The sequence below is a fragment of the Anabrus simplex genome, chromosome 3 (genome assembly GCF_040414725.1).
Source record: "Anabrus simplex isolate iqAnaSimp1 chromosome 3, ASM4041472v1, whole genome shotgun sequence".
Classification (NCBI taxonomy): Eukaryota; Metazoa; Arthropoda; class Insecta; order Orthoptera; family Tettigoniidae; genus Anabrus; species Anabrus simplex.
The window spans coordinates 519,344,754-519,358,288 of NC_090267.1; the positions used below are offsets into that span (position 1 = coordinate 519,344,754).

The 13,535-nt window shown below is 40.2% G+C and overlaps 1 protein-coding gene across 1 annotated transcript in view; it reads left to right on the forward strand.

The window, feature by feature from the left end:
- The window catches only part of LOC136866889 (receptor-type tyrosine-protein phosphatase H), an 819,913-nt gene that overhangs the window by 99,979 nt on the left and 706,399 nt on the right, over positions 1-13,535 (forward strand). Inside the window, exon 3 of the mRNA XM_068227107.1 lies at positions 9,789-10,094. Coding sequence (XP_068083208.1) covers positions 9,789-10,094 — 306 coding nt within the window. The remainder of the gene's footprint in view (positions 1-9,788; positions 10,095-13,535) is intronic.

Genomic DNA, 13,535 nt, shown 5'->3' on the forward strand with positions numbered 1-13,535 from the left:
TACTTCCTATCCTACACCCTTGGACTGCCATAATGATTCACTCCTCTTTTTTTATTTCGGTTTCAGAAAATCTATTAGCCTATCAAGTCTGGTTGAGCTGAGTTGGTGTTATAGCTCCCCTGTCAAGCTCGTGAGACATCATTCAACTAGTGGAAACAGCATTGCAACATATTTCTCTGTGGTTACTCCTAGGGTTTCTACAGTCCTTAACTAAGTCTCAGTTTTGTCATAGGGAGAGGAAAGGTTGACCTGCTTGTGCTTAGAATTCATAGCTAAAATCAGTTCAGTAGTTTCCTGACATAGAGCTCTAATAACACATCATCCCAACCAAACCTAGATTGCAAGCACTCGATAGCCGTGCTATAGTTAATGCCTACAGGGGGAAAACTCTCCACCACTTCTAGTCTTTGGCTCCATGGCTTGTAACAAATATTGAAATTTATCAGAATCATCTATGTTAGGATCATCACTTATTTTTTAAATTGCCCTCAAACCTCCCCTCCAAATTTCTTTAACTCAAGAAAAGGCAAATTTAAATGTCATCTTGGTTATGTTTGACTCAGAGATAGAATCATCAATAGTATTTAGAGTTTACTGCAAGTAAAGGCTTATTCTCTTCTACTTGCCTGAGTATTCATCCGCAGCGTGTGCCTCCATGTCCAATTCCTGTGTTTTGGTAGCTGGATTTTGTAGCAGCAATTCAGCATTTCTGAATCCATGAGTGCCTACTCCTCCAACTTCTCACATAGCAATTCTAGATCAGCCACAATCTCCACATCATCTTGAGTTTTGCAATTTACTCTGAAATGTCCTCTTTCAAGATGTTTATACGCAAGTAAATGCTGCCCACACTACCACACTCTCTTCTTCAATGTATCCATTAGCCTGGACCATTGGTTGGATATTTTCACAATTTAACAGAGTCCTCTTGCGGTCACTTTATAGCCCGTCAAACACTTCTCTTTAAAAACTTTAAAGCATATATTTCATTATGTTTGAGATTCCAAAACAAGTACACAAAACAATGAAGCATAGCTAAACAGGAGAGTTGACATGTCATGACATGACAGACATCCATGCAGTTCACTTCCTTTCACTGACCTTGTAGAAGACTGAACCTCTCTACCACAAGTTGCTGCACTCATAGCAACCGTTCCCCTGTGGGTGGGGACGCAGGCGAAGAATACGCTCATTGTATCCCCTGCCTGCTGTATAGGCGACTAAAAGGGGCGACCAAGGGATGATCGAATTAAAACCATGAGACTACTTGTAATTAGTACGGCCACGTGGGGAAGACATGGGTTGCTTTTACTTGCACGTAGTACCACTTTGTTAGGTTCACAATAAGTTTGTGATTAGTAGAGCCCGGGTTTAAAAATTTTTTTATGCGCATATGCAAATGCATATTTTGAAGGTTAGTGCTTATTTTGAACATAAGTGCATATACAGATATATTTTTCTCTTACGTTGTGATCAATTATCCAAAATTTCTGAAGGAAATAAAATATCTAATAAACTCTTTGTTGTATATCCACCGGCAACACGAGAAGCCTTTCCCGATCAAGGAAAGTGCTTTCAGTGTCGCAATACAAGCAGGTAGACGATATGCCCTTTTCACAACAGCTATTTCCACCAGAACCTGTTCTCACAAGATGGGGAACTTAGTTATCTGCAGTAGCATTCTACCAGGAGAACTTTAATCAAGTAAAAGATGTAGTTAAAAGTATTGATGATAGTCATAGCGTGTGTGTTTGTGAAGCAAAGTGCGCATTTGAATCTGAAACTGTACATAAAAATATGTTTCATTCATGTGCATTTTTCAATACTTTACATGGCAATTAAGGGCCTAGAAACTCATGGTGCACCCCTACACGAACCTCTTCAGTTAATTCAAAATACCAATAGTTCTTTAAATTGTGTCCCTGGTGAAACTTGGAGAAAAAGTGGAAGAGAAACTCAGTGTGGTGATGGACTCAAACCCAGGACTAATGAAAAGTGGAATCAGACAGTCTTTGCCAGAATAATTTTCTGAGCAGTCAGGGCCAGTGTACAAGTGTTCCCCAGTTATGGCCGTCGACGTAGAATGATCATTTTCAGCGTATAACAGTGTAACTTTTTTCGTGATAATAATAATAATAATAATAATAATAATAATAATAATAATAATAATAATAATAAATAAATAAAAATATATAAATAAAATTACTCAAAAACTTAATAAAATTAATAAGCATAATTAACCGAAATGTCCGTAGTATGGGTGCCAGAGTTCACCAGAATGGATCCCTCGAATTTAGATAAGAGCATGATAAACTTTATATCCCAGGGCGTGTACATAATGCTGCGTACTGGTACATCTGCTGCAGGCCTTACCTAACCTCCTGAAAACGACTAATTAGGTAGGAACTGCACCTAGGTTTATCAATAACACTGATTCTAAAATAGCTAACTATATTCTGAACAAATTCCGTGCATGAGCACCTCATCAACATACAACATTATACATATAATACACACATAAAATATTGCTGGAAGACTCCATATTTACAACAACAACAATAATAATGAAACTCGTGGGAAAACGAAAGCGAGAACTAAGTTACCATTTGTAAATAGTCCGATGAACAATGTACATGTATGAAGATAAATACCCTTCACTGTCTCTATCAATTCCACTTACCGATTCTCATAATCGGCAGTTATCACATCACACAGATACTGTACCTTGTACTACTGTGTTCACATATTTTAACACTTGTTGTAAAGATATATACACATGTCTGTCGATCCTCAACATAAATTTATGGAAAGTCTGAGATAGCTTTCACCAACATATAATGCTAGGCCGCCACAAGTGCTACAATACTTAATGCGCAAGCACTCTCCACAATCAGCCACTTTCCACGAACGTAACAAGACTACGCTCCATGAACGTTTGAAGTCCAGTCCATTGCAGCCGTGTCACTCCAGTACCGTGTATCAGCACCACTTCCTTCCCGTACAGTGCGTCAGTTGTAGTTCTCTCATACAGTGTTCCTGCTTGTAGTTATCTTCCTTCTCGTTCCTTTACAATCACCCTTACAATGTTTCTCATAATGACCTAGGTTCCCGCCGTATGATCAACCTTTATAGACATCAACATCCCCCTCCTCTCAGATGAGACGTCTGGATTGGTGCTTGCCAGCCAATCATGAGTGATCTCAAGTCAAGACCAAGCCCTGAACTACTTCTTCCTCCCAAGACAATAACAAACTCTGGGGAGTTTTACACGAATCACCAAACTTCTCTGGTACAACAACAAGCTCACCTCATCAGGCTGGGATATATACATGACTCATGAATTTTCCGACACAAGTACATCACAACAAATACATCTCATAAGACACTGGGATATCCATATGACTCATTCAAATTACCAGAGTTATTAAAGCAATGTTTTCCCACTCGTGCAAAACAAATTACTCATACCTACATATGTGGATATCTTCCAGCTTATAAATATAAATGACAAAACATACACATGAAATACCAATAATAATAATAATGATAATAAATCGAATACTGACAATAATATCTCTACCTTCTACATATAATTCGGGGGTGTGATATATGTACTATCACAACAGAAAGTCATTGATCCCTGAAAACATTGAAAAACAGTTGATAACCTACTAGCGTACATCATTTTGCAAGGAATAAAACTGTTTATCAATTTAACACTGAGTTAAAATTAAATAATTCATTTGGCAAGATTATTTTGTTTTATTTTTAATTCATATTTGTGTGCATATTTTCAACATTTTAAATGCATACGTGCTTGCATATTTTTTGAGTTTTTTGTGCATATCAATCCAGGCCCTAGTGATTAGTAGCGACTGTGTGTGAATCAGGTTGGGTTTTACGGTATCTGTGATTAGTACCATTATACGAGCGACACCATGGGTGAGCAACACCATGGGTCTGCCTTGCCTATGATTAGTACCGACTATGTGAGGAACACCATAGGTTTGCGTTGCCTGTAAATGGTGCTGCAATGTGAGAAATACCATAGGTCTGTGTTACATGTGCGCATTACATTACCTGTGAATAGTACCGGTACCATAATGTCTGGAATACCACGAGTCTACGCTACTTTTGATTAGTACCGTAACATAACAAATGCCATGGTTCTACTTTCCTAGCGATAAGTACCATCATGAGGGGCCAAGCATCATCATCACCATAGCAACCTTGCACATTCCTTCACCTGTTGCTTGCTGTTGCTGCTCTGCTTCTCATCCATTTTCTTTAGCTGCACGATGTCCATCACCAACTATTAAGAGCTGTCTATTATGTACACCTTCCTCTTCCTACATGTGAACGCAGAATTTTCGGCTCCATGATGGTATCTTTGCACATATCCCTTTTCACCCTTATTTTTTTCCCCTTTTAAATTCTTAATCTGCCTTAAAACTTTATTGGCCTTCTCCTCTTGCCTGTCCTCACTCTTTGCATGTCAACCATATCTACTTCACTGCAGTTCACCTTCATTATGTCCAACACCTTATTCACTCTAACGTTTAAATTTTCATTTTTTACTCTCAGGTACACCGTAGATAAAGATAATTTTCCTCCTGGCTTCCTGGTTAACCATATTTTCTTGCCACTTTAATGTCTTAACTTCTCCTCTAAACCCTTTACTTTGGTCTTCAGTATTTCTAACTCACCAGTATTCTGCACAACCTTCTCTGTTATTATTCTCAGTCCCTCCTTTTATCTCCTTCATTTCATTATACTGTTCCCATAATTAGGTCCGTAGTTTCTTCAGCTTGACAAGCCTCTATTTCTTTGATCTTCTCGATCTCTTCCCAGCAATCGATCCCACTGGTCTAGGACCAGGGTTCATCTTGACACCACCTATTACAAGTAGTGTTGCCACCATCACCGCTGCCATCAGAGGTACGTGCAAGCTGTGTTGTTGCCAGGTACCCTTCGCACAAGCCGCATGCTCACACTTCACATGTCCGTGCCATGGACCTATGGTTGTCCGATATTGTTGAACCGCAGTTCCCATATTCCTCACTCAGCACTCACACACAATAGAACTTCTCGCTTCACTAGCTCGATTACTACTGCAATGTACTTACAGAAGTTCTTAATGGATTTGACAGAGCTGTAAAATTGTAAATTTATGTGGGCGTTGGAACATTTTACATTGGAGAGGGTTGTATGGGACTAGTGAGCAGCCTGGCACAAGTAGGTGGAGGCAATGCCAGGACTCATCTAAGGGCCCCATGATAGCCAACCCACCTTCGAAAGTTCAGAGCACCCGTGGCCTCTTTTAGTCGCCTCTTATGACAGGCATGGGATACCGTGGGTGTTATTCTACAATCCACACCTACAGGGGGAACCTTGGGTGTTATTATACTCCCCCTCCTACATGGGCAAATCGTGGGTGTTATTCTACAATCCACACCTACAGGGAGAAACCGTGGGTGTTATTGTGTTATTATACTGCCCTTACTCAAGGGGAAAGCTATGGGTGTTATTATGTTATTATACCGCCTCCACCTGCACGGGAAAACCATGGGTTTAAATCTAAGAATTTCATTTTTGTCTGTATTGAACTGAGAATGGAAGATAGGAAACTTAAAAGGGTCCACCTTTTCAATACAAAAATGTTATAGTTTATTTACAACATATATTTACACTTGGAACTAGTTCAGCCAAAAAAAAAAAAAAAAATTGGGTTAAATGAAGAAGTTATATCATGTTCAAGATCATGCTTTCACGTCTCTGCACAATATTTAAAATGCAGAGTGAAGGAGAATTTCCTGTTGTGTATGTTTATCAGGAACTCAAGGGAGACTTCATTAGTTAGTCGGAACATAGAAAAAATGATGAACTCTTCTCAGAAGAACTCTTAAGGTTTCACTTTACTTTTTCCTGCCTGCTAGCTCTTCAGAAATGTGTGCGCGTGCGTTTTGTATTCAGGAATCATTCAAGGCGAATATTTTCGCACTGCATGATGTGTGGTTAAGGTTATTTTTAATATTTATAACTTTTGCTTTCTCAACGATTCATTTGTTTCTATATTCATCCCTGTTTTTATCTCCTCGTAAGATGTGTATCGTTTAATGTAACACCTTGTGTAATATAAATGTCTACATGCTAGCCTATTTCCCACATTTTGGCTGAAGATGACGCCAAACAGCGTCGAAACTAGTTCCAAGTGTAAATATATGTTGTAAATAAACTATAACATTTTTGTATTGAAAAGGTGGACCCTTTTAAGTTTCCTATCTTCCAAAACCATGGGCGTTATGTTTTTATACTGCCCCACTCACAGGGGAAAACCGTAGGTGTTATTATGTTATTATACTGCCCCCACTCACAGGGGAAAACCGTGGGTTTTAATACCCCTCCCTCACTCACAGGTGAAAACCGTAGGTGTTATTACGTTATTATACCGCCCCCACTCACAGGGGAAAACCGTAGGTGTTATTATGTTTTTATACTGCCCCACTCACAGGGGAAAACCTTAGGTGTTATTATGTTATTATACTGCCCCCACTCACAGGGGAAAACCGTGGGTTTTAATACACCTCCCTCACTCACAGGTGAAAACCGTAGGAGTTATTACGTTATTATACCGCCCCCACTCACAGGGGAAAACCGTAGGTGTTATTATGTTATTATACCGCCCCACTCACAGGGGAAAACCGTAGGTGTTATTACGTTATTATACCGCCCCCACTCACAGGGGAAAACCGTAGGTGTTATTATGTTATTATACCGCCCCCACTCACAGGGGAAAACCATGGGTTTTAATACACCTCCCTCACTCACAGGGGAAAACCATAGGTGTTATTATGTTATTATACCACCTCCACTCACAGGGGAAAACCGTGGGTTTTAATACACCTCCCTCACTCACAGGGGAAAATTGTGGGTGCTATTATGTTATTATACCGCCCCCACTCACAGGGGAAAACCGTGGGTTTTAATACACCTCCCTCACTCACAGGGGAAAACTGTGGGTGCTATTATGTTATTATACCGCCCACACCTGCAGGGGGTGAACAATAAAAACTATACTCATGAAGTCTTGTTCAAGATTATGGTGAGCATCCTGATATATAACTGACGATGGAGTCACAGTATCAAATGAAATTACACAAACTAACGGAGTTTCACTGGGGGTTCTCGTAAGTCAACTACTATTTATCATTGTTACTTCTAACATTACGGACATCAGGCAATCAGTGGCGTATGCTGGGATTGAGGCGTGGGCTACCACTAGACTCAGATTACCCCTTTTTGATAGTTGGTTTAGCGAACGTCGACCCGTAAGTGCTATGTGATGCAGCCAATAGCCTGCTGTAATGTCAAGGCTGTTTCAAAATCTACTGCCGTGACGTCATCAGTGGAGATGGTAGCAAATTTAGCAAGTTTAGCAAATTTGTGGCTAAATGAATAGAATGCTTGTGTTTGGACCGATGGCCCAGGTTTAATTCTAAGAATCAACTTTCTTGTACTGTTATTTTGCCTCGTTTGGGGACTGAGGTTTATGACGTATTCACAATTCATTTCATCCTCATTTCATCACCAAGCCTATATAGACAAGATGCACTATAATAATAATAATAATAATAATAATAATAATAATAATAATAATAATAATAATAATAATAATAATAATAATGAAATTGCCATCACAATGGGACTTCGAATTTCATATGAGAAAACTCAGTACATGGAAGGAGCCTCACGATACTTAGATGGACAACCTATGATAACTAAATTTGGCAAAATTGTTCAAGTGAACCAATTTAAATATTTGGGAGAAATTATTCAGCCCTCTGGTTTAAACCGCGAAGCAAATAAAGAAAGAATTTCCAAATTACAGAAAGCATACAGGATCACTTGGAACAGGTATAATAAAAATCAATATCTCGGAATGCAAAACTTAGACACTACAATACAGTGATCAAACCTGAAGCGTTATACGCCTCAGAAACCTTAATCATTGGTGGTGGATCTTTAACCAAAGACATTGAGAAACAAGAAAGGATTTCAGCTGTCGTACCCATCGTTCCCCGAATTATTAGCTTCCTCGGGAGATCAGCAGTGGTGTCCGACCCATGATCACGGGTTCGATTCTAACCAATAAAAGAGAACATTAAACGTGAAAGATTGTATTTCAGTTTAGCAGACCTCCTATAACACCAGCCCTGCAGTGTCTTCCTACAAGGATGTAGGTGAACGGAAGTGAAATGCCAGCACTCTGTTATCTGAATGATTAAGTCAGAAGTATATACGGTGAAATGAGGAACACGTGGTGGTTTATAGCAGTGGCAAGTTGACGAAGCGAAGCCCAGCACACCTATCCACCCGGTCCCCGCACCAATCAGACTTTCAGCAGCATGCCGCGCTGCAAGGTCAGCTTCCGATGTCTTGCTCTCAAACATTTGTGTGCGACGTTGTTTCTCATTGCTCTCAAGTTGTGTAAGTGGACAATGTGTCCGATGCTTACATTATAATGTGCTTTAGACTTCCATCATTCTCATTTGAAGTCTGGGTTTCACGGATTGTCTTGGTACGCCATTGCAGGCAATATACAGAATAGGGAATCTTCCGCAATGATCTTTATGCACACAATGGTGCTGTTTGAAACTATCATATCACCTATAGTCAAATATGGTATACGAACGATATGGATAACACCGAAAAGAGTAAAAGCGTGTTTCCTGAAAGTAACACTCAGAGTAAAAAAAACAGTTCCCTCAAGTCTAATCTATTTTATACTGAGAACCTGCCCACCAAGTGGTCCATGTTCCGAACTCCTAAAATGATGAAGTGCAAAAGGATTCATGTAGACATGGAATTTTATAGCTCGAGTGCAATGTTAGAAAAAAGTGGACTGAGGAAAATCAGGTTCAAAGACATCTCGTTCCTAGATTATACATGGTTTTATCGCTTCAAGATATGTGTATGTGAATTGTGTGGCCAAACTATGGCAGATGGTATCATGTCACTGACAGTCCAAGGAGGTTAGAAGCACTGAATGACTATAGTAAATAATAATTCTGTTTAATTGTAGGCCCTTTCGGGGTAAACTTACTAAATGTGTCTATATGTATCCCCATTTATGCTAGATAATACCGTCGTGCGCTATTGTACGCGAGTGAAGAACTTAGATGTTCTGAAAATACATGCCAAAAATGCAGAATCCACTTTTCCTCTCCAACGCTACTATAGTATATTTTCAAAACATGTTAAAATACAGCTGGTACAATACGTAACCTTACTTGTTTTCTGCAACACTGTGTTTACGGACATATCTCAGACTTCAAACTCATATCAGATTTATATTTGGCATGCTGTATGATTGTCACATTGCAAAATTATAGGGTAATGTGAGGGCGTTGCAGTCTCCACAACTTGTGCGTGGAGTTCTAAATTTAAACCTCAATTACCTTTCCGCGTATGTCCCGCTGTGGATATGTGTGGTAGAAAAACGTACACGGTATCCCCTGCCTGTCGTTAGAGACGACTAAAAGGACTTCCAGGGTCTCTTAAGTTGGGAGTATGTGTTGTTGACCACGAGGCAACTAGATAGGTGTGGAATTGCTTCCATTTACTTGTGCCAGCCTCCTCGCATTCTATCCAAGCTCTTATTGTGATCCGGGTCCGACTGTATTGAGCTTTTATGCCCTTCGTGCCTCTTTCCTGTGTTCTGGCGATATCTTGTTTCCTCTAAGAGTGAGACTTCTTCTATGAGTGTTCTCTGTTTTGTATCTTTGCAGATCCACACGCTCCAGCAGTGGTGGTCAGCGGTGGCGACAGAAGTCTGACCGTTCAGTGGAACATCACTGGCTGTATACTGGCCGATGTAACAGGGTATACAGTTTCTGTGATTCCCCAAGGACCCAAAGGAGATGACTGTGAACAGATTGATGGAATTGTCACAAAGAATGTCACTGCTGGAGAAGAAACTGAAATCACCTTCTCTGATCTGCAACCTTATTACGACTATCAAGTGGATGTCACCGTGAACACGAAAAGTGGGGAAGAGGCGACTGGCACTGGTTACGCAACAACGGCTGAAGGCGGTGAGTGCTTCTAAATCTTGTTGTAACTCTTATTTTAGTTCCAGAAACTGAGTTTTGTAGCGATATACACTTCTCATCTTCTGACCATATTTCTCCAGAACAGAGTATTTATTTATTTAACGTGTATGTAGTTTGACCGAATTCAGTGTCGTCTCGAGGTTCTCACAAGAGAACTGAAGGTGTTTATTGGGGAACATGCTGAGGGAAACGTCAGTATAGCTTCACGTCATAGAACGTCACGACGAGCAGGCACCAAATAGTAAAGCGATATTAGCTGTTTTTCACAAGTTCCGTATTGTGTCAACAGAGAGCAGTGGAGTCGCTTACGCTGATGGAAGACACTTTGGAGGTCATCTAATTCCTCGTGGAATTCTATTCCAATACACTTATTGCTCCTGAGATGCCTATATGCAGGACATTTTGAAAGAATTATTTCTGTTCCCGAATTGCGCTAGGAGATAACGTCTTTGTACATGAACTTGTTCAGTAATATTTAGAAACGTTTTGAACAATGCGTGGCGCACATGTTGAACACATACTCAACATGCAGCTAAGTCTGCTGATTATCTTGGTAGAACCTTGTATATCAGGGTAGTTACGGGCTCCTCGTCACCTGCTGACATAACTATCGGTTATTAAGGACGGCACAACTACTCGAAATATACGGCTGAGATTTATTTAATTTAAAGGGGAGTCGTATAATTGGATGGTTCGCCCACCACTTCCTCGTGCGGCTCTCGGGAGAGGCCTCCACCTCCCGCGGGAAATTTGAATTTTGGCGGGACATTTGAATTTTGGCGCGAGATTTGAATTTGTAAACAAAGCCACGTGCTTTTTGACACCTGTCATCGACAACAACGCATCGCTAACCTCACTGCTGCCATCTTAACGGGTCTAAACCTCAGTGGTACCAACTTAACCTCACAAGCGCGAGATTTGAATTGGTAAACAAATCCACGTGTTTTTTGACAGCCACGTGCTTTTTGACAGGCAACAACGCATCGCTAACCTCAGTACTGCCATCTTGATGGGCTTAAATCTCAGTGCTACCAACTTAACCTCACTAGCGCGAGATTTGAATTTGTAAACAAATCCACGTGCTTTTTGACAGCTGTCATCCGCCATCTTTAAATTACAGAGCACCGTGCTGCCCTCTTTATCGCAGTAGCTGCAAATTCGCCACCTGTCATCCGCAGTGCTGCCATCTTAAGGGGCCTAAACCTTAGTGCTACCAACTTAACCTCACTAGCGCGAGATTTGAATCGGTAAACAAATCCACGTGCTTTTTTGACAGCTGTCATGCGCCATCTTTAATCAAGAGAGCGCCGTGCTGCACTCTATGTGGTGGCGGCAAATTCGAAGTGCTTTACAAACTCACGTGCTTTTGCCATCCGCCATCTTTAATCCAGAAAGGACCGTGCTGTCCTCTTTGTGGCGGTGGCAAATTCCACGTGCTCTTGTTTGGAAACAAACTCACGTGCTTTTTTCTTACAGCTGTCATCCGCCATGTTTAATCAAGAGAGCGCCGTGCTGCCATCTTTAGCTAGATAGCTTTGAAATGTGGTGGCGATAAATTCCACGTTCTCTTGTTTGGAAACAAAGCCACGTGCTTTTTGTTATCCGCCATCTATAATCTAGAGAGCACCTTGCTGCCTTCTTGGGTCAGCTGTCATCCGCCATCTTTAAACTACAGAGCACTATGCTGCTCTCTGTTGTAGCGGGTAATTTGGAAAGTTCTGTCAGCTATCATCCGCCATCTTTAATCTAGAGAGCACCGTGCTGCCTTCTTTGTGGTGGCGAATTCCACGTGCTTTACAAACCCACGTGCTTTTTTGACAGCTGTCATCCGCCATCTTTAATCTACAAAGCGCCGCGCTGCACTCTGTGCTGGCGGACAATTTGAAAATCTGCCAAGAGAACATCGTGTTGGCATCTTTATTCTTTGACATGTGGTGGCGGCAAATTCCACATCCGCCATCTGAGAGCACCGTGCTGCGCTCTTGATCGTAGTAGCGGACAGTTTAAAAAGAAGCGATTAAGAATATATAATCGAACACTGTACTCGATACAACATATGATCAGAACATCGATTTGTTCTAAGAGAAAACAAGAGTACAGTTTTGAACGGCTTGCGAATGATAGCGATTGTTATAACCTCCTTTTCCAGCTCTGTTAAGGCATAGCTTTATCGAACATACAACGCGAACTTACACATAAGACAGCACGCATATCGCGTACCTACAAGTTTAGACTTGAACACATACTACTGTTTATAGTTCGACGTTGTTGAACACTGCATTGCATGACTAGAATCGAACACTATTTAGAAAGAAAAAAAACGATCTTCTCAACATACTTACTAAGCTGCTCTTCCTCCTCTATCAAGGTACATGTCTATCGAACGTGCATCGCAAAAGCAAGAGTATTGCAAGTTTAGACTTGAACACATACTAGAGTTCGATGTTGCTAATATTGTTCTTCTCAACATGAGATAGACGATAACATACTTACGAATCTGCTCATCACCTTCTTTCTTGACATACTTACTCTTCTTTCTTGAGTGATATACTATTGAACAAAACTCTATCTTGCTAATAAGGAGCGGAAGGAATGTAATACCTAACCTAAAATAAAAGAATATGTCAATTCTACATTATTTACATCTTGTATGTGCAAGTTTTATCTCGAATCATTTTACCGTAGTGGTGTTTGCGTACTTCTCCTATTCTCAACACAATTCTTGAATGTACAAGTTTAAACTTGCCATAGTACGCTCTCAGCGTATCTCTCCCTATCTTTATACAATATGTACAGTGAATTGTGATGTAAGACAGCTTAACGTATATATTACAAAGTACACACCTCTAGCATAGTGTTTTTCACACACACACACACACACACACACACACACACACACACACACACACACACACACACACACACACACATCTGCTTTATGTAAAGTAGTACCTATCAATACTACTATGCTCCCAGGCTAGAGTGTTGGTAGAATTTGGAATGACAAACCGTTTGCAATCATCATTATTAAGGGCTACCTTACTAATTACATGAGTACAACTGGTGCTTCTTGCTTCTAATGACAGACATTTGCTTATGCAAAATAGGTGGATTACTTTTAATGCAATTGTTATAGTTTTCAAAAGTTAGCTGATTCTGAACGACATTCTTTTTAATCCCCTTCAATCTCTTTATTTGTAGTTCATTTAAGAGTTTTACGCATATATGACTTGGATTTAGTACCTACAAATGAATCGATAATATTTCCAGCACATTCATCTTTCATTTTACCTAGAACCTTTTTGTTCACTAGCGGTAGATGATATTGATTATTCGCAGGATAGTTACTAGTATCAAACCTACCCAAGTCTGGCTTTATATCATTGTAATAGTCATCAGTTTTGATTTGATAAATAAACGATT